Here is a 27050-nt window from a genome sequence, read left to right as displayed (position 1 = left end):
CCAGGCTTACCTGACCCTGGAATACTATATTAACCTCGTAACTAATCTTTCTGTTTTCATTCCTCTTGATTTTATATACAATGGCAGGTCTCACCTGACTTTTTACTAAACTTTTTGTTGTACACCCTTCCCTGTTCCTTCCTGCATACCTTTGTTCATGTTGCTCCCTTGGGCTAAAGTGCTTCTCCTTCTGTATACCCCATTCATTCACTTAATAAATATTTTTGGGCATCTACTATGTGTGGAGCTTGGTTCTGGGCCTTGGGATACAGGAATGAAAAAGACAATATCCCTGACATTATTGAGCTTCTGTTCCACTGGCAGGGAGAGAGAAATAAGTAAACTACTAATGACAGATAACGTTTTTTGTCATTAAGCAAAAATAGGGTAATGCGATACTGAGAGTTGGGGGGTGCTACTTTTAATTTTAAATAGGATGGTCAGGGAAGTCCTCTCTAAGGAAATGACATGAACTGAGACTTGAATGATATAAAACCCCCTAGGCCATTAGAGAGCCCTTTGGAATGTGTAGACATCAGCTAACTCCCTCCTTGAAGTCTCTGATAAATCAGTGTGTATATAGTTTGTGATACTTAGTATTTCTACTTCACCATTACTTCTGTACATGCCTGACTAATCTTGAGAAAAGGATCCTACCTTATATTCCCAAAGAATATAGAACAACATCTTGCATTAAAAAGCACTCACATGATTATTTGCTAACTGTACCTTTAACAGCTTCAATAAATCACTGAAAATCACTGACTAAGGTTAACAGTGATTATCTCTGGGAAATAGGGCTAAGAGGAAAGAGGTACTTTACTTTAGCTTCTGTATTGTTTGAATTTTTTATAAACATGAATTCCTTTAATTACTAAAAACAAAAACTAAACCAGCAACAACTAATATGTATGAGAAACATGGTCTCAATAGTTTTAAAATCATAGCATATAAACTAACCTCTCACTCCTTAAGAGAAGGATAAGCTCTAAGGTTAACATGGTTATTGCAAGGTATGAAACCATATGCTTTGATTAACCAATAGATTTGCCAACTAATTCACCTGACTAAATATATTTCTGAAGACTAGTTTTTTTTTTAACTGCTTTGAATTGAGCTGTTATACTTTTGTTCAGTATTTTCCAAGGATGAAACAATTGGTCCAAATACTCTTAATTTATAGATTAAATTTAAAAATTTTACACCTAAAATAGGCTGAATATTAAACACTATAAGCAGAAACTTACAAGGAGAATAATATTACCTAGTGGACCAAAATGTGAGGGGTCTGCTGATCAGCAACACATTCTACAAGGGAAGCTAATCAGGTCAGTTATTGAATATCCTGTCTACTGGTCAAGGCTAGAGATGACAGAATTAAAAAAAAAAAAGTAGATGTAAGTCATCTACTAGCCAAGTAGATAGTACTAAAATTTAATTCATCATGTGTATTAAGTTTTGAAGCACTTTAAACAGAAGGAATGATCAAGTTAGAAGTGTATAGCTGGTAGGCAACTGGTAATACTACGATACGACTACTAACCTGAATCGTTTGAGATGTAGTCTGAGAACCTGAGGTAGGTGGCAAATCATAAGCTGCTTTTGGGCTTCTGTGAGTACAACTGCTTTTGAGGAAAACCTTCTACGCTTTGCTGTGATATCAAAGAATGAGAATCAAATTTAAGGATAGAAGGAAAAGCTGATTAAACTAATTCAAACATATCTTATCAATTAAACATCTACTGTGTTAGAGGCATTGTGTTGTGCTAGAGATAACATGGCCTTGCCCTCAAGAAACTTAAAATTACACAATAAAAAAAAAAAACTTATGAGCTAGTTAAGGTAGACAGACGTAAACGAATAGGTACGTGATTTAATATAATCCTGCAAATAAAGCAACAGAATGATATAGTGCTATAATATTTAAAAGTGGATTTGGCTATGCCAATTAATAGGAAAAGTTAAAACTCTCCCTAAACATACTTTAATATACTCTTGCCAAACTCTTAATTAAAACAAGTTTCATGGTCAGTTTATTCATTGGGGGTCATTGGGATCCCCAGGGGCACGGATCCTTATTGCCCAGAGCAACCCCCTTCCTGGGGATCCACCCCAGCCCTGGCCAAGGCCTGAGAAAGCAGGCCTTTACTAGCTCTGTATCTGAGGACTCCCTCAGTGTCTTGCTTTTGCTAATTTAGCACCAGTTCTTCAACAAGTGGAACTTTGGATTCTTTTTGTTATCCCCTCTGTTCCCCTTGAGGTCCACCTATGGACTGTGTCCTGCAGCTTCTGGCTGAGCCATGCAGCTTCTGGCTGAGCCATTGGCTAGCAAAATTTGCTCTTGATGTCCAGGAGCTGTCCTTCAACTTGTACACCAACTCCGACTTCAGCCATAGTAGCAGCTGCTTCTCATGTAGGAGGTGGAATCAGTCCACCATGAGGCTGTCCTTTAAGCCATCTCCATTTGCCTCCAGAAACCTTTCCTCCAGGTCTGTGCCTGTGAGTGAGATCCAGGTTACCTGGCTGCTACTGAATGTCCTGACCTTCCTTTGGATTGTCTCAGAATATATGGTCCAAGTGTAGCTAGACAAGGGATGTAAACTCCTTGACTTATATTTGCCTTTGTATAACTCCTTATAACAGAGTTCATATTAGACAGCACTCAGAAAACAATGTTAGTATAAGTCATTCTAGAAAACTATCAATTGATGACATTTTTTCAATGCTGGAACATCCAATGTTTCTTATATATTACTTTAGAAGTTTGGTATCTAAAGCCCTAAAATCATTTTTTCAGACCTGGAAATTAGAAAGAATACCTGAAAATATATAGTATAAACACTAAAATGCCATGTACACATTGATAGAGGAGATAGAGATACCAGATAAAGACACACAGATCTGACGTGGTTTTATATACCATTTTCCTGGAGGATGATGCGTCTCTTTAATTGAAATGGCTGTTGGGTTCCTGTGCTCACCTCTATTAGAAAGCTTATCATAGTAGATCTTAATTGTCTGTTTCCTCCATTAGGTATGTGAGCACCTTAAAAGTGTCTTACCTCTATCCATAGCAACTAGAACAATGACGAATATAGAAGACAGTCAGTTTCTGAATAAATCTTTGTTTTTATGAAGCCAATCTCCACAGCAGCAGTCCAGCTATATATTATTTCCTATTATACAGGTATGTATACACACACACATGTTATCTATCTATCAATGTTTTGATACGTAGCAAAAAGATTCATAAAGCAAACATTTCATTCAGTACTAAATAACAGGCTTGCCTTTTACTATTCCCTTTTGCTACTTTATTCTGTCTAATGTATTAAATTTAAATTTCTTATTTTATGAATCCTCTCTCCACAATTAACTACAGGATCAAAAAAATTTTTAATGTCATCAATAAAGCAAAACAAACACACAGTTCACAAATGCCAGTTATAAAGCAGAAATATCTAGCGCAATTTCTTTAGATGAATTAACAGTTTATTTCCATAACTGCTACTTAAGGAATTTCTTCTAGTTTCCTCTCATTTGTGTTTCTCTTTGCTAATCTTAGAAAAGCAAAGAGAATCTACAGTCTCTACTTACAGTTACAATGATCACACATGTAGATTTTTCCTTCTAAAGATTCAGTTTCTGTGAATTTGGCCAACATTTCAGTAACCAGACATGGCTGAGAAGCAGTATCTTTTCCACTGCACTGGTATCTTGCTGGAAATTCCAGTGACAAGTCCCAGAAAGGTTCTATGGTATTTGATTTGTTGTCACATGCAAGACATGTAACCTGCAAATAAAAATTTTAGTTTCGCAGATTACAATCCTCTTATAAAAACATTTACTCCTTTCACTAGAGGTCACTGCCCATAAATAAGCTTTTCTTCTGAAAACACACCATCAGAATTCTGAATAATCTGCTTTATATTATTTTCAGGTTTTTTTTTTATTATTATAATTTTTCCTTCCAAAAGACTATCATTAATTACGCATTGGTGGGCTTTAACTACTAGGCATTCAAAAAGCTCCAAGGGCATTAGTCAAATCTGAATTTAGGTAAAAAACCAAACTGTGGGGCCAGCCCCGGTGAACTAGTGGTTAAGTTCAGCGTGCTCGTCTTTGGTGGCCCGGGTTCGGTTCCTGGGCGCAGACCTACCCCACTTGTCTGTCAGTGGCTGTGCTGTGGTAGTGGCTCACATACAAAAAGAGGAAGATTGGCAGCAGATGTTAGCTCAGGGTGAATCTTCCTCAGCAAAACAAACAAACAAAATCAGACTGTGGACTCATTTAACTAGATATACATTATGTGTGTGTGTACAGACACACACATATATGTGATATATATGTATATGCATTTAATTTAATGTGCTTAGACTTGAGGTTCTTTGCCATTTTCCCTTGCCCATCTTTCACTGATTTTCTCTCCCCTAATCCCTATAAACTCTTAACCATAATACAAATAAAATTCTCTTAGTATATTTTTATATATAGTATATTAATATATACAGATTTTAAAGCCCTACCAACTGATAATTGCAAAAGACAATACATATAAATAATGATGTTATACTCCCACCTAAAGCTAACATCACTACATTAAAATTCTCGTCAAAATACAGGAACCACAGGGGCTGGCCCAGTGGCGTAATGGTTAAGTTTGCGTGCTCTGCTTCGGCGGGCTGAGGTTTGCAGGTTGGGATCCCAGGCGTGGACCTGCACGCCACTCATCAAGCCATGCTGTGGCAGGCGTCCCACATATAAGGTAGAGGAGGATGGGCACGGATGTTAGCCCAGGGCCAGTCTTCCTCAGCAAAAAGAGGAGGATTGGCAACAGATGTCAGCTCAGGGCTAATCTCCCTCACCAAAAAAAAAAAAATATATATATATACCACAAAGAATATGGGACAGTTCTAACAACTTACATAGGAAATATAGTAACTGTAAAGGGAAAGAATAATAACTTCAGTGAAAAATTCAGCAGGATTTAATGCCGACAGACACTGCACATAATCGAAGCCAGACTTGATAGATACAATAATCCACACATGATATGATATATTACTAAGCTCTTTCACATGAGCTACATTCGTACACAGGCAACAAAATAAAGAAGCCTGGTGGTGCAGCAGTTAAGTGTGCGCACTCCGCTGCAGCAGCCTGGGGTTCAGATCCCGGGCGTGCACCAATACACTGCCTGTCAAGCAATGCTGTGGCGGCGTCCCATATAAAATGGAGGAAGATGGGTACGGATGTTAGCCCAGGGCCAGTCTTCCTCAGTAAAAAAGAGGAGGATTGGCGACAGATGTTAGCTCAGGGCTGATCTTCCTCACACACACACAAAAAAAGGAAGCCAGTTCTATAGTAGATTTTAGATTTAACAAATAGCCACAAAGCAAAAAAGAATACTCCTGGCATTTAGTCTGGGAACTCACTAGGGCCAGGGTTTTACCTTTTGAGAACAGTTTCTTGAATTAAAAAAAAAGCCATTCCAGCAACCAACCATCCTAATCTCCTGAGATGACCAGTTTCTTAAGAGTTTATTACATGTTTAAAAGGAAGAAAGCAAAAAGCTGGTCTAACAATTTTTATTAATTTCAAAATTCATCCAAAAAGGAAAAAACAAGCACATAGCCACTCGCACACCATTTGAAATATAAAATGGTAACTTTCCGTAAAGAAATTTGTAACCAAGTATTAAAAGTCCTACCCTTTGACAAAGTAATTCTACTTCTAGGACTCTATATTAAGGAAATCACTACAAAAAATGTATTAATTGATCATAATATTATAATAATGGAAAAACTGGAAGTACTTTAAAAGTTGACAATAGGAGAATGGTTAAATATTATGGTATATACATATGATAGACATTAAAACAGTGTGAAAAGAATGATCAAACATTTTAATGACTATGAAAAATCTTTACATTGTTAAATGAAAATATTTTAAAAAGCAGGTAATTCAGGGGCCGGCCAGGTGGCACAAGCGGTTAAGTGTGTGCTCTCCGCTGTGGCGGCCTGGGGTTGGCCGGTTCGGATCCCAGGCGCGCACTGACGCGCCGCTTGTCGGGACATGCTGTGGCGGCGTCCCATATAAAGTAGAGAAGATGGGCATGGATGTTAGCCCAGAGCCAGTCTTCCTCAGCAAAAAGAGGAGCATTGGTAGATGTTAGCTCAGGGCCGATCTTCCTCACCAAAAAAAAAAAAAAAACAAAAAAAAAAACAAAAAAAACCCAAAACAGCAGGTAATTCAACATGACCACACAATTAGGGGGAAAAATATGTATAAATGTGCAGAAGAAAAAAAATTGGAAGGAGATATACCAAAATATTAGTTTGTTGTGTGTGGGGGGTGTTATGGGATTAGGGGATGATTTTTCTGTTCTTATGCATAGATTTATTGTATCATGTAGGTTTTCTACAACTATATATTACTTTTATTTATAATAGTGTATTTTAAACTTTTGCATAAAAAGTTAGAAATGATAGGGGCTGGCCTGGTGGCCTAGCGGTTAAGTTTGCACACTCCCCTTCTGGTGGGCCCGGGGTTCGCAGGTTCGGATCCCAGGCGCAGACCGATGCATCGCTTGTCAAGCCATGCTGTGGCAGTGTCCCATATAAAGTAGAGGAAGATGGGCACGGATGTTAGCCCAGGGCCAGTCTTCCTCAGCAAAAAGAGGAGGATTGGCATTGGATGTTAGCTCAGGGCTGATCTTCCTCACACATACACAAAAAAAGTTAGAAATGATAGAGAAAGATGATGGAAAAATAAAATTGCCTGTAACACAAGAAGCACAAACTCTTATTTGCTAATTGGCACAATTTAGAATCTTTACATTTCTGAAACAATAAGTGAAATAAACTTCAAAGATATTTCCTAAGAAGAATTACATTCGAAATAGTTAAACTACATTCCTAAAAAGTATGCTATAAAAATGATGATATCATTACTATGAAAGTTGAACTGAGGAACAGAGGCAGGTGTGCAGGGGTAAGGAAATGACCTAACAGCCCAATTGCCTAAGTTAAAAAAAATTCGGGGGCTGGCCCCATGGCAGAGTGGTTAAAGTTCCACATGCTCCGCTTCAGCGGCCCAGGTTTGCAGGTTCAGATCCCAGGTGCAGACCTACACCACACATCAAGCCATGTTGTGGTGGGGATCCACATACGAAATAGAGCAAGACTGGCACAGATGTTAGCTGAGGACTAATCTTCCTCAAGTTAAAAAAAAGAGGAAGACTGGCAACGGATATTAGCTCAGGACAAATCTTCAGCAAAAAAAAAAAAAAATATATATATATATATATTTTTTTTTTTAAAGCTCTATGCTATGGAAAAGTAGAGAGCCTTATGTCTAGTAACAGTCTACCAACAAGTCCACTCCTTTTAGAGAACTGTTAATTAGAAGGAAGATTCTGATTTTGTGATTCCTTTCCCCAAGGGAAACTTTTGCAGCTGTAATTAACATAAAGGAAAACCATTTGGATTATTCTAGATGAAATTACATTTATTTACTTTAAAATTTTCCTACCTACTTGTTAAAGCCTTCAGACCTTGCCCCCCTTGGTTTTACAGGAAGTCCTCCAGGGCTTCTCCTTGGTCCCTGAAATTACTCAAGTGTGTACCAAATCCATTCCTAGTATAGCAGAATCTTCAGATCTGTTTCCTGTGGGATTAAACCCTCCTCTTCTCAATCTCTCAGAGAATGACTCTAATATTAACCTAAGAAGTTCTGTTTTATGATTCCCTCTTCTCACAAAAAAAGGTTTGATACCATGGAGGTAAAACTACTTCCAATGATTCCAGAAGGAAACAATTGTAAATGAGTGAGCAGACTTCTCTATACATATTCGTAAAAGCGATCTATTTTGATCTGAAAATAGTACTAGCTCTAACACACTAGATATAGAAAGAATACGCATTTTTTAGGCTTCACTTTATGAATTCCCCAAGATGAAAATAAGATTTAAAAAAATCCATACCTGACTAAGAAGTTGTCCATGAAAAATGTTATTAACAACATTCAGAACCTGTTTGATAAGTTTCCTTTGAGAAGTGGGGATGAGAGCTGGTAACCTGGTACCAGTTGTCTCTAGTTCATGTTGTATTTTATCCAAAAGTTCACAAAGAAATTCCTGAGCATCTTGTTGGGCATAACCACGAAAAGCAGGAATTAGTCTCCACACTGAGTGTAGCATAGCAAATGGTGAGACCAAGGCCCACTTTCCAGACCACATGACTTGGAACAAAATATGCAATTCATGACAGAGAGAAATGTATTGGGAACTTGGCTCCCGTGGCTGAATAAGTTCCATCTTTCTACTCTTTGATGCTCCACCGCTTAGTCCTGATGATAAACTTGGATGTCTAGAGCGAAAAGATCCTGTATCTTTTTCTTGGTATTCATTCATTTGATATACTGTATCTTTGACTGGTGGATGCTTATAAGATGATCTTGTCTTATCACTAGCTGTCACAGCCAGCCATCGGTTCAGATCAAGTTTTAAAAAACACTGTCGAAAAATAAGTAAATGACTCAACACTTGAAGAACAGAATTCATGTAGCAAGTATTTCCCAAATTTCTCAACCCTGTTACACCAGGAGTCACTATTGGCCTTCGTTTAACTGAGAAGTCACTGGCTTTTTTAAATCTTACATCTTCTGAGGTAGATAATACTTTATCTTTTGCTGGTGAGGCTGGGGGTGGTAGTGGTACTTGAACAGGAACTATTTCTACTGTGGTGGACTGGGCTAGACCTTGCAAACGTAAACTCTTTCTTGGAGGCATATTTTCCAATTCTGCTTTAACTTGATACTCTAATTCTTGCCGTCTTTTCTTCACTTCTGTTTTTGCTGCTATTTTTTCCCGAAATTGTTCTTCTTGCCTTTTTCTTCCAATGGGTGATTGTTCAAACCAAGTTCGAAAGATTTTACCCATTAGCATCCTTCTCCTGTGCCAAAGGGCAGTATACATTTGATCTTCATTTTGAAGCAAAGATTGGGTGGCATCATGTATGAAATAAGAATCATCACTTGTACCCATAGACTGTAAAACCCTTCCACTACGAGTGGTGCAGTGATAATTTTGACTTTTGATTGCACTTAATGTACTTCGTAGTAACTTCAGGTCTCCAGTTGCATTATCATTAAGAACATAATCATCACAAAAGTAACAAAACACATACATCTCATTCACCTCCAATGCAACAGGATGACTGCTTTCTTGAAAGTGCTTGAGAGCATGTTCTTCAATATATCTTCCACAGGCAACATGGGAACAGCTAAGGCAAGCCCAAATCGACTCAGTTGTATTGCAGTCCACACAATGCCATTTCTGAGGGTTGAGGATGGAATGGTCTTGAGCAAGCCGCAACTGACCAATGTGTTGGCACTTATCCATTGTTAACATTTATTTAGTCTAGCTGAGAAACACATAATCTGAACAAGTCTCTGTTCACAACACTTGAAGCATCTGAAAACTAAGCAAAACAATGTCAATTTTTAATAAAATAAAAACAACAAGCCAATATTTTTCTTTTTTATAAAGTATTTTTCCAAGAATAATTTTATAAATTTGCTCCCTCTACTCCCAGTTTCTGGGCTGCCTGTCATAATACCACAGGCAGTTCTTACTTTTCCCCTGCTCTAGACTTCTCTAATCTCTCAACCACCTCGCTCTGAAAGAACACATGCTTCACTTTACTTTCTCTGATGGTTTTCCTTTAAAAACTTTGTTTTTTATTTTCTGCCACCATCTACTGGTGAAAAATGGGTAGTGACCACTTTTCACTGAACTAGAATGAGATCCATCCTCTTTTTACCCAATAGTCTGAGGGCAGTTTACAAAACTACATTCCTTTTCTTAAAAATTGGGGCTGGCAAGACCCAAATATATCTCACTAATATGTACATTCTGAGAGCCCTACGTGGAATTACTAAAGCATAATCATAGTTAAGAGCATGGGTTTTGAAGCAGAAAAACTTAGGTTTGAATTCTACCTCTGCCGCATACTGTTAAAAGTCTGATTTGAGCAAATATTTGAACTTCTCTAAACTTCATCTGTAAAATGGGGAAAAATCATACCAACTTCATTGAATTGTTGAAGAATTGAGATAACATAAAATATTTATGTGACACAAGGTAAACACTCAATAAATGGTAGCTAGAAAGAACAAATCTTAATATTTTATTCTATTTAAATAAATTATATTAAATATTCTACTTAATTATTACCATTTTAAATTTGGCTTTCCATTAATAAATCAATAATGACCTTTATTATTTTTTTTTAATTTTTATTTATTTTTTCCCCCAAAGCCCCAGTAGATAGTTGTATGTCATAGCTGCACACCCTTCTAGTTGCTGCATGTGGGACGCGGCCTCAGCATGGCCAGAGAAGCGGTGCGTCAGTGCACGCCCAGGATCCGAACCCGGGCCGCCAGCAGCGGAGCGCATGCACTTAACCATCCCGGGCCGCCAGCAGTGGAGCATGCGCACTTAACCACTAAGGCACAGGGCCGGCCCAATAATGACCTTTAATTCGTGACTCTATAACATACTCTGACTTGATAGACTTGACAGTTTGCCTCAGGGAGAGAGACAGACAGGAGGGGAAAATGCTTTTGTGTTTGAATAGACTCTCAGGAACGTGCAAGGATGTGTAAGCAAATAAAGAGAAAAGAGGAAGAATATGAAGTGGTGGCAATATAATGAACTTTTACATTTTGGCAGACCTAAGCATTATCTGAAATTATAAGCTTATTCTGAAAAACAAACATACACAGATAAAAAAAAAACCCCAATATAATAAAATAAAACCTATATGAGTTTGACCCAGAAACTTGTTCCTTTATTAAAGTCAGGAACATTTCTGCTACAAGTACCTAAAACTAGTGAACTGAAATCTACTTAAAAAGTAGGAATCACAAAACATTATCTTCATTGATTTAGCAAAAACTGAACACAAATTTCAGGTCATAGGTGGGGACCTAGCTACAGAACACCCAGAACATTATATGTAGCATGATCAATGCTTTAAATTTTTTAGGGCAGCAAGACAATATGACTTTCAGTGGTACTTGCAGGTGCCACCGCTAGGGCCCTAAGAAAACTGCAAAGGTAAAGTTGATTTTTGGTTCCTTCCCACCTTTTTTTAGTAAAATCTCTGAGCAATCAGAGAGCCAACCCCCTCGCCCCTTTCTTAACTTTTAGATATAGGGTATCCAGAATATGGACTTGAGACTGACCAGTCCCAACCCTCACCTGTGGACACATTTTTCAGGCACACATTTTAAGTTTACTTCTCTTCCCTCAAAATCTCCTGAGGTCCAAAATCTGGCCAAATATAGTGTTTTATCAGAATTCCTAGCATTCAACAATAGTTGCTAATGGCAAAATTAAGATATCAGTGATTAATATACTCCATTATCCTAAATTTTTCTAGGTACTGAGGCTAAAAATCTTAGACTCATCCTTGACTCCTTTTTTCTCTTCCCACACCAATCCTTCAGGAAAAATGGTTGGCTCTATCTTCACAATATATCTAGAATCTGACTACTTATTATCTCTACTTCCACCACCCTGGTCCAAGCCACAATCAAGTCTCACCTGGATTATTGCAGTAGGGCTCCTGAATGGTGTATCAGCTTTTGTCCTTGCTGCTACCAAAAGTTTACTCTCTCCACAGCAGCAGCATACTCTGCCTTTAGACCCAGACAACCAGGGCCCAGACCACAGTTTACGGGGCCCCTGCTCTGGCCCTCTCCCACCATGTGGAGTCAGCAGAGGCAAGGCGATGTGGCCACCTGGAACCTGCACATATCCCCAACTCCCCTTTTAGACCCATTCACTGGTAACTGGGACCTGGAGAATTCCCTGCCCCAATCATCCCCAAGCCTGCTTCCTGAGCCTACAGGCAATAAAAAGCCACTGAAGAACTCTGTAGAGGAGAATGACATGATCAGATATTTAGGTTACAGAGGGATCTGAATGGCAGGGCTAGAGGAGGGATGAGTGATTAAAAGCGACTCTACTACTCCAGACATTACAAGGAAATTAAAGCTGTAGCAGCGTTGAAGCAAAGACTGGAACAGAGGTAGGTTAGTGCTGAACAAACATTGGTTGAAAGAACTGATTGAATATGGAGATTAAGAAAAGAATCTAGGGCTCTCTTCTATCTCTTTTTATTTAAAAAGGATCATATAAAGAACACAGAGATAATTTAATTAAACATTTGTTTCTGGCAAGTCATAGAAAATAATTATTAGTTCAACTTCTTGTAGAGATGAAGAGGGAAATGCCGTTCATTTACACTCAAGGAAAATCATTTCATTCTAAAATTTTAGAGGTTGTATGAGTTGACACCTTGCACAACATTCAGAAAAGAAAGCTCAAAAGAAAAAAACCTAGAAAGAATATATACATTTATTCTGGGGTTATCTCTGAGTAGTGGGGACTACAAACTATTTTACTAATCCATATTTTCAAATTGCCAAAAGTAATGAACATGTTACTTGTATATTAAGTTTTAAGTAGGAAAGACAGTGCTGTGTATATGCTAAATTATACACTAGCCTCTTTACTCCCTTCTCATGTATATTCTGCAAATACATTCCCTTGGTTACAAGGCATTTGCCTATTTCATTGCACTTGTTACCAAAAAATCTATTTAGATGATGGCAAGGTCCCTGACCTTCAACAGGAAGTGACCCGTAATTGAACAGCATGATTCCATTCAATGCAAAATTGTGAAAAGATGTCATCTCTGAGAGGCATTATAGCAGGGGAGAGGTATCACACCAAAATGGTTATAGAGGGCACATTCTGGAATCCAAATGCCTGAGTTTAAGACTTGGCTGTATTTTACTATGAGACCTAGACAAATTATTTATACTCCACATACCTCAGTTTTCTTATCTGTAAAATAACAGTGGTAATAACACCAATAGGGTTGCTGAGGGAATTAGAGAAATTTATTTTTGTAAAGAACTTAGAACAATTCCTGTCACTTAATAATATGGCTGATGGTCTAGTGGTTAAGATTCCACGCTCTCATTGCCGAAGCCTGGTTTTGTTTCCTGGTCAGGGAACCACACCACCCATCTGTTGGTTGTCATACTGTGGCGGCTGCGTGTTGCTGTGATGCTGAAAGCTATGCCACCGGTATTTCAAATACCAGCAGGGTCACCCATGGTGGACAGGTTTCAGTGGAACTTCCAGACTAAGATAGACTAGGAAGAAGGACCTGGCCACCCACTTCCAAAAAATTGGCCATGAAAACGCTATGAATAGCAGGGGAGCATTGTTTGATACAGCGCCGGAAGGTGAGAGCATGGCGCAAAAAGACCGGGCAGGGTTCTGCTCTGCTGGACACAGGGGTGCTAGACGTCAGAATCAACTTGATGGTACTAACAAGAAAAGGTAATATGGCCCTCAGCAAATCTTAGCTGCCAATAATAATAATATTATTACTATTATAAATACTAGTTTCCTTCTAGTTTATCACTTTTAGCCAGGGGTTCATTCTTCTCAGCCAAGTGTGTACTAAGCCCAACTAAGGTGCTAACTGTTAATTAAGATGTTAGCTGAGAACTAAGGTCTGACCTCTCCCAGGGGTATTTGCATGTTAAAAGGGGATCTCTCAAAGATAAAATCTTTTTAAAAATCCAAAGAAGTGAAGCCAGAATGGTGGAATGACGGATCATGAGATTAATATTTTTGAGTAGGGGGACCACTTACCCTGTCTACTTATGAAAGAAACCAGTAGGGGGTGGACGACCAAGGGAAGGGCAGGGAGGAAAGCAGGAGCTCGAGAGCCAGGCTGCCGCCACCAGAGATATCCAGTTTGCTCTGCTGCCTAGAGCCAAAGCTCAGAGACAGTTACTAGGGTATCCCCAAAGGGGCCTCATCACACAAAGATCTAAAAGCTTGGAGGAAAAGAAAGGGGGATGGGAGTATTTTCTTGACACTTCCTATTTTCCTTTACTGGGTTCAGAGCACTTCTTTTCATTTGCTAATCCACTGCTGAGAAGCTACATATTAACTCTGTTTGGCTCCAGCCAAGTGGATAAGTGATTTTTGCCAGTATATTTATTTTAAAGAAAATAAAACATTTTTGCATCCCCCACGTAGATTCTGATAAAATAGTACCTGTACCTATATATAATAGCAACATACAAATAATCAAGATGTTTTGAATGAAATTTATATATATATATAGATTAAAATTATACTATCATTTTCTCATACATTTAAAAAAATGTTTCACACTTGAAATTCCAATTAATAGCTATGAAATGGCTTTTTTAAACCAAGTATGCTATCTTTATTTTAAAGACAGATAGATTTATAAATATTCTGAGCATCATTTTCATTTTTAAATTCTCTTCAGCAAATCCCTCAAGTTTAAGAAAATAATTGTATCTGACTTGTTGAAAACTAATTATTTTATATAGAGTTAGCATATCATTAAAGCAATTATAAAATAGAAAGCTAAGATGACTAGAAGAGAAATAAAATATAAGATCTTATTAGACGGGATATTTTTAGTCAAAGGTTTATATCACACACAAAAATCAAGTAGATCACAGGTAAAATATTTAACTTGTTACAGTTCAACAGCACAAAACTGCTTATATTTACCACCCAGTGAGGACTCTGAAATTAATTTTCATTTACTCAAATTATAGCCCTTTGCAACATACAATCCAGGCTTTAAGCATGTAGCAACACTTTTCTGATCTATTTTAATGGCTCTTCAAATCTCTTCTCATAAGGAACTCATCCTACCAGCAGAGGTTCAATGATCAGATCTACATAGCTGACCACCAAGACTTTATCCTTAATCCTAACCTTTCTGAACCAGTCTCAGGCACACTTCAAACTCAGCTTACCTATACCTCTTGCCACCTTCACAGAATTAGCTTCTTTTACAGTATTCTCTTATTAAAGATACTGTTTTATCATTCAAGTACCCAGGCTAGAAATCTTTTAAAGTTTTTTTGACGACTCCTTCTCATCTTTTCCACTCCGACATTCAATTTGTCACCTGTGTATATAAGGTTATCATTCCCCAAGTCTTCATTCCTTTCCATTTCCAGAGCTATCGTTCTCATTATGGACTTTATTATATCATTCCTGAAGAATAGCAGTAACCTCCAAAGTGGTCTCCCATCATCCAGACTCTCTCTCCTTCATAACTATCCTGCCAAATTAATCTTCAAGTTCGCTTTGAGCCTTTTAACTCTTGTACTTAAAATCCTCTGTTTCCCATAGTCTCATAAAGCAGTGGATTTCCAACTTTGACTGTGACTCAGACTAAGAAATCTTACAATGGATTTCTGTAAATGTGTGTATACATAAAACACACACATACCCAGAACGAAAGTTTCACAAACAATCCTTATAAGAATAATGTATACTGACATTTCCTATTCTATCATTAAAAAAAAAAAAATGCTGGTCAGAACTCACTAAACTGATTTCATAACGGCAGTTTGACAAATACTGCAATAAAAAAAGACTATACTTTCATCAGTGTTGCTTTCAAAATTCTCCCGATTCCTACCTATCTTCTTTTCCTTACCTTATTACCCCTCTGTCATGTACATTCCAGACAAAAAGAATCATCCCCAGCTAATTTCCTGAACTCATCTTCATTATTCTCTCACCTCCACCTTTAAAAATTTATCCATCCTCCAAGGCCCAACTCCTTCTTAAAGTATTCCTAGTTAAAAAAAACTCTTCTCCTCTAACTTCCTAAAAGACTGGGGTTGTGCCAAATGAGAATCCTTGTATTTATTTGTGTGTACATCTTTACTCTGCCACCTGTTGGGTAGGTTCCCTATGGTAAGGGAGGGACTATATCTCAAACATCTTTTTATCACCTTAATAAAAAAAAAGCACTTTATGAAGATCCTATAGGTTTTTAGCCATTTTGTTTCAGGCTACCAGATTCTTGGCACAATCAACTAGTATTAATGTCAGGTCTCATTTCAGTTCTCTTTATGACATTTGAATCAGTGGTTAAGACAGGAAGTCCTTGTGATATCACTAGTGACCAAAACTGCCCCCACCTTCAACCAAGTGGCCAATTTTTCCCCATGGTCAGTTAAGGCACAGTTTCCTGATATTTTGTGATGTCATTATCCTACTTCCTCTATCTTTAATCAGAGCCTACCATGTGTCTTGTCCCATGCTACATGCTTTCAGATACCCCAAATAGATTTTATATAAAAGCAAACAGAGATACTTCCCCAATCCTAAATAGGTTATTTTAAATTTTGTCATATGTAGTGACCCTTTAAATAAATATTCATGCTCCAAAGATAAGTATTACTAAGAGCTAAAAGAATCACTGAAAAATTAGAAGGGTAGCTAATTTTTCACTTCAAAAATTAGCATTCCACTATAAATTTTAGTTGTCTTCAACATGTGATTTTTTTCAGCTTACCACTCCCTTTTCACCTCAGTTTCTTAGGAAGACACTTACAAAGAAAGCATGGAAAGGTACAATATAGTTACAATATAGTACAAGTTACAAGAAGTTCCCATAAGAGGTCAGTTACCAAAGATCAGTCATATGGAAGTAATCTAGAACTTCTAACCAGGGCAATTAGTCACACAATTTTCAGATTCTTCGCTTTAAAAATATGTTTTTATGAAAGTCAGGAAGTTAGTATGAAAAATAAACACACAAAAATAGCCAAACTAAATGACTGTTTAATAAAGTGATAGAGAATGAGGGAAATGGCTAATATACTTCCCCCAAAAGAATTAATCCATATTTTAAAATCTGAATAGACACTAAAATAAATCATCATGCTCTATTAAGAAGCTTCCTCTTTTCATAGCTCATATTTAGTCAAATAATCATATAACATTTACATTTTATATAATTCCTAGTGTGTCTTATAGGCACAGTTTTAAAATTAAAAGATTGTTGGGGCCGGCCCGGTGGCGCAAGCGTGCGCTCCGCTGCAGCAGCCCGGGGTTCGCGGGTTCCGATCCGGGGCACGCACCAATGCACTGCTTGGCAAGCCATGCTGTGGCGGCGTCCCATATAAAGTGGAGGAAGATGGGCACGGATGTTAGCCCAGTGAGAGTCTTCCTCAGCAAAAAAAGAGGAGGATTGGCAGATGTTAGCACAGGGCTGATCTCCTCACAGAAAAAAAAATAAAATAAAATAAAATTAAAAGATTGTTTAAAAGTCTTGAAAGACAACAAGATAAATCGAAACTCATTAATATAGCACAGAGGATCCTTCAAATTGTGGTACAATATATACTTTTCTACTCTCATTTATGACCAGCCACTTCCCACACATCTTTTGTTAAAATGTTTTTATATACAAATGACCACATTGTGAATAAGTTCAATTTTTTAAACTTTTCAAAACTGGAATATGAACTATTGTTTCGTAGGAAATGGGCGTATACATTTTATGTAAATATTTATGGACATTCTATTTCAATTAAAGAAAAAACATATGTACCACTGGGCATAAAGAAGAATAAATATTTAAATAAAATTGTGTCACAGTAACTATCTTATTAAAGAAAATTCTCCTGAGACCTTGCAAAGGGATGGATATTAAAGAATAGGCATATGTTGAATGTTTATTTTAACAAAGATAAATTTTGTAACAAAACTTATTTTTCTTCTAACAGTACCAAATAACCTAAACAGAGCCTCTAAAAGCTATTAAAAGCAGGAAGATTTGTTATTTTCCATAATAAAAGACAGGAGGAAATGGCAATTTCAATAGGAAGTAGGCCGTAGGAATTACTAACCATCACAATCTCTACCTGTATTTGGATAAGAATGAAAATAACTTTATTCATAGTAATTAGGGCAAACCCTACCCACTCCTTATGAGAAGTTTTCAGTTTTCCATTTACTTCCTGAAACCACCATAGTACCCTGTCCTCTGCAGAAATGTTTGTAAAATGCCAAGTGTCAAGCATAGTGCCTGGTACGTAGAAAGGGGTTCAATATTTTTGAATGAACAAATTATTGAAAGAATGAACACAATGGGCTCTCAAACTCTCCCTGTTCCCTCTTAGGTAGGCTATTATGCCTATTATGTGCTTTGGCACCTCTCCTTGTCAATCATGATGTATTTCCTTTCCTTTATCCCTAGAAAGGCCCTGGTTATTCTTTCTTCCTCTAGAGATCTAGAATCTATAATTACTCTGATCTCACTTAAATTCCTCATTAAACAATAAAGGATACCCTTTTCCCCTGGGCCTTCTTCACATTTCTAACATGCCTCTCCTGAAGCACCGAGATTGAATCTGGTTGATGATGTTCTACGAAAAAGCACCTAGAAACCAAGTTCTGCCTCCAGGTTATTTGATTTCCTCACCCATCACTACTTACAAGTATTTCATTCATGGGCAATTTTGTTCCAAAATATTTATCATTACTGTCACACCACCATATTTATACATCAATCTATTGCAGCTAACTTCATAACAATGGGGAAAATAGTCACAAAAAGATTGAGCATTTTACTATGGGTCTAGTAAAAACAGAGTTCAAATATTTTGTGTAAAACGCCTAGATTCCCTATCATTCTAGTACATCTATGAATTGGCTTAACAAGTATATTCTTGGACTATAAATAAATTAGCTTTTTCCTATAGCATGTAAAACTCTGTTAAAATGAATTCTTTATTATAAATTTTATGGTGTCTCAAAGTGCTATGTTCTATCAACTGTATTTCTTACAATACTCTTAATCTTTGCCAGAAAGCCAGTATTTGTAGAATCCTCCTATATTTTATTTACTTGTCACCTATTTAGGCTGCACCTGATGGCAAAACTGTCCTCCATTATTGAACCCAGAGAATGATTGGGCACACATTTCCTATCGTGATTAGACTCCTAAACCCACGCCCCAGCCTCTCTCTAATCTCCCTCAACCAGACAACTCCATTAGAATCTGGCAACCACATTTGTTCTGCCTAACATTGCCTGAAGGAGAAAAACTTCAAAGCACGTTTTTTCCTGCTACTAAGAAGCCAAAATGGTGCCTTTCTCTTTACCTCTGTAACACTGAAAAACACAATTCAATACACATTTACAGGGTTTTTTCCCTCCATATTAAGCAGTTAGGTGCTAGGGATACAAATACAATACAATAAAATAAAATATTCTGCCTTCAAACAACCCAGTGAGCAGAAAATCCGTATGTACCACCATTGCATAATATTCAATGAGATTCAAGTATGTAGGGGAAAAGTTTGGTAGAAGGTATACGATACCTTATTCCTTTCTTTTTGTAATAGAAAAAGAAAAATCTGTGGGAAAAGGGGGGTAAAGACAATTAGGGAGAAACAATATATTTCAAATATTTAACCCAAATCTTCAACAGATTTTCCATTTTAAATATTCCAAAAAGTGTATCATTGTATATTATACTAAACACAGATTCACCTATCACTTAAATTGTTGTAAGCGAAAAAACTCTGGGACAATTAATATTTTGGATGAAAAACAAGATTGACACACAATCAAAACAGCCAAAACATTTCAGCTTTTTACAATGTATGCACTGAACTATTTGTTCAATATCAGAATATCTCTAAATTTCAATATGGATTGCCTACAATGATAAATACTGGATTGAAAAATCTGCCATCTGCTGCAAAATTAGTGGCTGGTACACAAAAAGCTAGAGAAATCAGAGTGGGGGAGAGAGAAGCTAAATGAGCCAAAATGTTTAAAATCTCTTTCAAATCCCCAGAGATGCTAAATTAAGGATAAAAAGATTAGGGTTCCAAGAATACAAAGTTTTCCTCTCTTTCAAGAGAACTGACTATTGAATCTCACCGAGATTATGAAATATTCTATAAACATGGGCTTAACTCATGTTTGACTTTCCAAATTTCATCACAGTGAATAGCCAATTCTTTTTTTTTGTTTGTTTACACCAAAGGCTGCTTTTAAAGACAACTCAACATGGAATTCCAGGCCCAGTGCTACCAACCCCCCAACTTTTACCCCACAGGCAGCTACTTAACAGATAATAAGGAATTCAAGTGCAGGGCCTGAAAGTCGTATTTCCATGCTAATTTCACAACCCCGTTACTTGCAAGATACGACAATTAAGACTTAAAAGGGGCGGGGGGGGGGGCTTGAGGATAAAGCAACCCTCCCAAGACTTGCTAAATTTTTTTTACTTCCAAAGTTAAAACTGCAAGAAATTATCCAGTTACCAGTAGAATTGACAACAGCTCAAACTTGTAGTTGAAACAATTACCACGTTTCACTTTCTTTTTTATGGGGGCGGGGGGGGGGGAGGCGGGGAGGCGAGTTCTACTATCTCTTAAACTTAAGCAGTCATTTTTCTTTTTCTTCTCATGCTGACACGTTTCTCATGCCCCCAAAATAAGCTTAGCCTATTAACATTCCCTCCCCGAAGGATAGCGGGAATGGTTTAGGAAGCCGGTATTCAAAAATCCTAAGTGTCTCTAAGTGGCAGCAGGTGCTGGCAGCGCTGGGACCCGATCGATGGAGGGAAGACAAGACATTCCTTCCAAACAGAGGACTAGAGCCGCCCTTCCAAAGCATCCCAGCGGCTCCGAGCATCACTCGGCGTCAATCAGTGCGGGGGGTAGGATGCGGTTTTATCCTGACAGTGCCGGCTCTGCAGAGCGCCCCCGTCCGCATCAGATTCGCGATCACATCTCCTCCACGCTCCGGCACTCGCGTCAGGGCACAACTCCCCCTCCACATCCCCTCAAGTCCCCCAATTTCGTCCCTTTTCCTCCCAACTCGTCCCCCTCCAGCCCAGCGCGGGGTGGCTACGCGGTGTCCCCGGCCCCAGGGGACGCGGCTCCTCGCAGCATCTCCGGGCATCCCGAGGTGGCCGGCCACCAGGACACCGGCCGGGGCATCGCACGAGCCACCGAAACTTCAGAGGCGCCAATTCTAAATTCGCCGGCCCCGCCGCCTCCCCCGCGCGCCCCTCGGCTCGCTCCCCTCAGTCCGTCCGCAGCCCCCTTCCCCTCCCTCAGACGCCCTGCGCCCCGCGCCGCGGGAAAACGCCGCCAGGTGCCTCCCGGCGCCGGGGGCTCCCGTCGGGCTCTGCTCCCGCAGGGCGCCGCGCACCGCCAACCGCCGCAGCCGCGCGCGCCCCTCACGCACTCACCAGCCCGCGCCGGAGCGGCCATCTTAGCGCTCGCCCCCGGCCGCCCCCCGCCCCCCGGTTCTGTGGAGGCGGCGGCGGCGGCGGCCCGGTCGGGCGGCTACGTCAGCGGTGACGCCGCGGCTGGCCCCGCCCCGCGCCCCCGAAGTGCGGCGACTGCGGACCCGCTCGAGGGGGGCCGGCCTGAGGGGGAGCCGGCGCCCGGGCTGCAGCGCGGCGTCAGGGTGGACTTTCCCCGGCGCGGCCTGAAGCCTCCTCCCCGGGCGGGCTTCGCACCTGTCGTCGCCGTCGGGGTGACCCCCCGTCTGTGAGATGCGCAGTATTCCGCAGGCGTGGTTCCTGCGCTGAATTTCTGTGACTCGTGCAGCGTCGAATTGTTTGGCAGAAACGCGCGCCAATTCGGTTATCTTCAAAATCTGCCCAAAGGAACCGGCGTAAAAGTTTTTCGAGAAAACTTTTCCTTCCCGAGGAGGCACCTAGGCGTGGGCCCGTGATTGCTTTGAATTTGGCTTCCTTAGGTAGCAGTCGGGCGAGTAAGGTTCCAGAATGGGCAACTTCCTGAGAAGTAAGGTTTAAGGGACACGAAAAGGCACCTCTGTCCAAAATTACTGTAGTTTGAAATTGCCAATTACAGATAATGAAGTCGATTCCGAAATGAAACGAAGAGACTGAGGGAGAAAAATCTGGAGAAAAGGAAAGTCAAGACTAGAAGGTACAAGAAGATGAATCTATTAATTAATATCTGTTGAGCTTTTATTTTGCGCTCGGCTCTTAGCCAGTTCTACCTCCGCTACCCCTTGCAGAATACTGAAAATGAAAAGACACCCTCCTCCTAAGGAGAGCTCGAAGAAGCAGCAAGACAAACGTGCAAAGTTAATAACATGTCAGTTGAGTACGATATCTTGCAATATATAAGGCAAGCTTTAAAAGTGTTCATATCTTTTAATCAGCAATTCCATTTTAGAGAATATCTTGCAATGGTATGACCTGGAAAAAAAAAATGAGAGCACAAAGGTATTCATAGCATGTTATCCAAACAACAAAAATTTGAAGGGGAAAAAAATGTCCAACCAAAGGGAAATGACTAATTAACATTTGGCATATCAACCTTAAGAATTCTTGTGTAGATAACAAAATGGCAAGAGTCTAATCAATTCATATTTGAAAAAATACCAGATATGTATATGAAGATTCAACTGTGTAAAATGTAGTTATGTACATAAAGATTTAAAGATAAGGAATGAATTTGGATAGTTTAATACTCCTTTCATTCTTTTTTCTGTGTAGTTAAGTGCATAATATTCTTTCTGATTCAGTTCTGTGCCCAGTGCATTCCTCCCACTCAAAACACAAACTGCTGTCTTGTAATCTTTCCCACCACCTTAATTTCTAAAATGCGCTAAGTGCAGTACAGTGAGAGCATCTCTTAAGAGGAAGTATTTCTTCCAGTTAAGCACTTCTGGCATGCAATATAGTTTTTCCTGTGGTTCCTAGAAAGGAAAATGTAACAAAGCCCAAAATCCTTGCTCTTATTTTAATGTTATAAAACACTCTTGAAGATCGTTTGGCAAACTCTATCAAGAGTCAGCCACCTCTGATCTAGTACTTCTACTTTTTAGAAATACAAAGACTTTTTACCTAAAACTCAGGCGACTTACAAGGCTGTTCATCTCAATGTTATTTGGAATAGTGAAAACTAGAGACAACCTAACTGTTCAGCACTATGGGAATGATTAAGTACATCTGGTGTATTCGTGGGACAGAATAATATCTCATCAAAAATCTTATTTTCAAAAAATATTAAGTGAAGGAATATAGGTCAAGCCAACTGTCTACCATTTCCATTCCTCTAAGAGTTTGCTTCTTCATAAATTATCTTACTGGTACTACATGAGCGCTTCTCCCTCTTTGCAACAATTCCTTGTACTGGGATGGACTCTAGGCCAACGGCAGTCAATCTGTAGGAAGCTTGTTAAAGCTCTACCCAAACACTGTGCAAGGTGAAAGAGGGGTTGAGATGGATTGAGTAATGGTTTAAAGGCACACTGAGTAGGCAGTGGACACCAGGCAGCAAGAGCCACGAGGGAGCAGAAGCCATGAATAATCAGAAAGAGGATGTAAGGAGTAGCAGCTCAGTTAAAGAGAAGTAGCAGTAGCAGGGGTCTTGAGATTCTGAGTAGAACTGCTTGGATTTCAGGAGCCTCTAAAATAACTGTATAAAAGGAAAAACTAAAAACAGGATGCAATAATGTATATACTGTGCTTTAAAATATGTATGTATAAATCATTCACATTGAACAACACTTGAAAGGAATACATCAACATTTTAATAATGGTGGTGAGATTACAAGTGATTTCTATTTTCTAAATTTTCTGTAGTGATCATAGTTTTTACAAACTGTTTTAGAGTCAAATAGAATGAAGATCATCAATAGTCAAAAGTTCTAATCAGCAAAATAAGTTGCATTTGGTCAAAGTGACTAGTAGAAGTTCAGAGACAGGAGAATTTCCTGAGATCATAAATGGCTTCAAGGAAAAGGTGGCACTCAGGCTGGGTCTTTTAGAGACTAAGAAGATTTGCATTAATGAAGAGGAGGTGAAATGGGAAGAAGACAAAGCAAGGATAAGCTGAGTAAGGCATAGGTAGAGGGTACTGAATAGGGTGTCCTTAACAAAGTGTCTTGAACACGAAGATGTAAGCTAGGAGCGGTGCTGGGTGGGCAGGGGGGAGCTGGAGATAAGAAATTACCTGGAGATTATTGTTAATTGTATTAATAATTAAAGAGTAGTAATGAGATATTTTGTAGCATAGCCTTTTTTTTATTGTTATTACTATTCAACTTTGAAAATTTCTTCAGGTACCGTTTTATTCCAGATCTTAACAACCTAAGCTTAAATTATGGCATGTCTAGCTTATTTCCTGAGCTCCAGGACCTCTCTATTGCAATCTCATTTTTACATAGCTGTCGTAATCATTCTTATCATGTAATTTTCCTATTTGTTTTTTAACTGTCTCATCAAATCTAAGCTTTTTACTATAACAAAAAACGTCTCCTTGCCTTCCCACCTTTATCAACTGACTTCCCCAAACTTACCTATTACATCCTCAAAATCAGTCTTTCCCCGGATTGGCCTTTGGAATGCCTAAGAAGTCAGTCTCCTTAAGGTCTCCCACGCTTCAGGCACTTTCCACCTTTAAATCAGGGCAGATGTTTATCTCCTAAGGAGAAAGCCCTGCAACTTTCACTCTTGCAAATCATTACAATCAGCCTCTTTCAGAGCTGGCCTAAGATCTCACCTCCTGGAAATGGCTTTCCCAGTAACAACTGGGCTTCGAGATCCCCAGCCCCCACCCTACTAGTACATTATTATGCAGTCACAGCTTTTGTTTTGAGTTCCGCGCCTGGTTCTCTCTCTTTGCATTGTAACCTGTAGGGGCAAGGACCGTGCACTTGCTCCATTTGTGTACCTCTCCACAGCACTAAGTACAGTGCTAGCAAAAATACTCTTAAAATGCTTAATGAGTTAACAAAATTAGAAGTTCCCTAGCACAATATGGGGTTGCAGAAATGATGTGTAGGGGTTTCCTTGTTTTCACAGTCCCCATATTGGGAGAAATGACTGTTTGCCTTTCTCCAAGGTAAGCAACCGGTTTCTAAACAAGATAAAATTTTAATGACTCTGAGACCTCAATTCTGAGGCTGTATCCAACTTCTTCTGAAGTGGGTACAACACAAACTGGTTTTGCTTCTTGTGTTTGGAGAAGACAGTGTGAATGAATTAAGTGAATGAACTAAAAGAATACAAAACACTGCAAATTTTGTAAACCTTAGAGCTGCTTTTTATGCTTTGTGTTGATTTTTAGAATTTTCTAGTCCAGTTTTTTATGAATCTGAGAAATGTCTTAGGAATCCTAATTGTAGACAAATGAAGAATTTATGAGCTTGTTAACTTTGAGGAAACTATTGCCAAGAATTTTCAGAGTTTTATAGACCGAATGTTCCTATCTAATAACTTGAAAGTTATTACAGATTCATTTGAGAAATATTTTTTGAGCACTTCTGTGTCTGGCACCAGGCTAGGCACTGAGATGTCCATAGCTTTCATTTACATGTTATGAGGAGAGGAAGGATTGAATGGAGGAAGTAGGTAAAGAAAATACTGAAGAGCTCAGACCTGAAGTTTGATTAACGTGTAGCAACACAGTGCAGTTGAATTTTTTTAAATGAGCTACCTAAAGAACCTTAAATTTATGGCAAATATGTAAGAAAGGAGTTGAGAGAGTCCTAGTGAAAATACAACATCAGATGGCAAGACATGGCCTTAGTAAGTGAATAGAGAGGAAAGTGTGCAGCAAGAAATGGCTTTACAATTAGCCTTTTTTAATTATAAGAAAGAATGAGGGTGGTGGCAGGTAGGCGAGGTAAGCGCCAGTTGAGAAGTAGATGGTACCAAAGCTGATTTAATTTTAAAGGACAAGGAAGTGTTTATTTAGAGGTCTGTGAGAGAAACTTGTACCTTAGAGGTAAATTTCCAACATAGACCTACTGGAAGCTGAAACTGAGCCCAGAGTTTCATTACCAGAAGCAACATTGTGAAGCTAGTCAAATTGTCTCTCGTTTTAACATCCTCACCACCTCCACCCTACCCGGTTTTTTTTGGGGTCCTCAGGTGGCTTGTGCCCAGGGCTTTATCTCAGTCTATCAAGGCCTTTCTGTCTTTCCTCCTATGAAAACTTTTCCTATTTCCCATTTTGTTCTAAGACCCTTACCCCAACCTTTCTTTTTCTAAGGAGCCCAATTATCGTGTAGTAAATTGATCCACTTGTAAATTATTAGTGTTTAGTAATGTTTTTTGCATTTCTCTCTAAGACTATGTTTTGATGGAACCTCCTGTAGACACCCAGAGTATGGAATTTCTAAAATGAAATTTTAAGCAACGTGGCAGATTAGTGGGATAGATATTTTCTTAAGCCAAGCTACCTTTCTAGGGATAAGCTATGTGTGTGTGTGTGTATACACACATATGTATACATACCTACACACACACACACACACACACACACACACACAATTATCTAACATGTTTATCTTGTTATAATCACAGTGTATGAGCTTATCTAGTTATTTTTAGTTCTTTAAATATGTTGCATGTTTTTTCTCTGTAAAGTTAGGAAAATAGTGTCTGTCCTGTCTTCCTTACAGGAATGTTTAAAGATCAAATGAAGTTTTGCATGTGTAAGCCCTTCCTAAAGTGTAGAGAGAAAAGTAAATGTATTTATCATTATTATTTCTCTTAGGATTATTACCACCCTATAAAGCTCCTTGAGGTCAAGAACTGAGTTTTGTTCATATTTATAATCCCTTAAATTGAGTTTTATTTCTGTACTAAATAAAAGTTAATTGGAGGATAAATACTGTAAAGCTTAAAATTATAGTACTCTGAGAAATGTGCAGAACAAAGTTGTAGTCTCCTTTCTCATAGCAGGGTGGGAAAGGATCTGGAAAAGCAGAGAAAGAGGAAAGGAAAAGCATTAGGGGTGGAAACTTTAACTTGTAAAGCTTTAGCAAACCATGTGAAAAAGATGCTAGCAGTCTTTCATGAGGGAAGATTATTGAGGTACGTAAGTTTTATTTTATACTCTGTACATGTTTTTAAACACCACTTCTTAAAAAAAAAAGAAAGAAGAAGGAAAGTGTAGATGGTTAACCATAGTTGTTTGTAAAATTATTTACATCTTCCCAAACCATTTGGAAATTGAAATCCTGCAGTGTTGCTCCTGGGTTGTAAAAAACAAGAAGGCTAAATAGAAAGCAGCAATCAATGCAGTAAGGTACTGCATCTTATAAAGGAAGCCACATACTGTAGATTCAGGATGTATGCATGCAATGAAAA

At 38.7% G+C, this 27050-nt stretch overlaps 1 protein-coding gene across 4 annotated transcripts in view; it reads right to left on the bottom strand.

Moving 5' to 3' along the window:
• The window catches only part of USP44 (ubiquitin specific peptidase 44), a 28939-nt gene extending 4521 nt beyond the window's left edge, over positions 1-24418 (bottom strand). The window contains exons 1-4 of one of the 4 annotated variants that reach the window (XM_058568630.1): positions 24251-24418; positions 7985-9482; positions 3598-3793; positions 1544-1652 (exon numbers count right to left, since the gene is read on the bottom strand). In XM_058568630.1, the coding sequence (XP_058424613.1) occupies positions 1544-1652; positions 3598-3793; positions 7985-9412 (1733 nt within the window). In that variant the 5' untranslated portion in view covers positions 9413-9482; positions 24251-24418. Of the gene's footprint in view, positions 1-1543; positions 1653-3597; positions 3794-7984; positions 9483-11611; positions 12026-21158; positions 21231-21431; positions 22114-24250 lie in introns of those variants that run through there. The other 3 variants (XM_058568632.1, XM_058568631.1, XM_058568633.1) reach the window with 3 other exon arrangements.
• Positions 24419-27050: the final 2632 nt, after the last annotated feature.

Source organism: Diceros bicornis, chromosome 25 (genome assembly GCF_020826845.1).
Source record: "Diceros bicornis minor isolate mBicDic1 chromosome 25, mDicBic1.mat.cur, whole genome shotgun sequence".
Classification (NCBI taxonomy): Eukaryota; Metazoa; Chordata; class Mammalia; order Perissodactyla; family Rhinocerotidae; genus Diceros; species Diceros bicornis.
The sequence above is the reverse complement of the archived record's forward strand: the minus strand, read 5'-3'. Positions and strand labels throughout refer to the sequence as shown.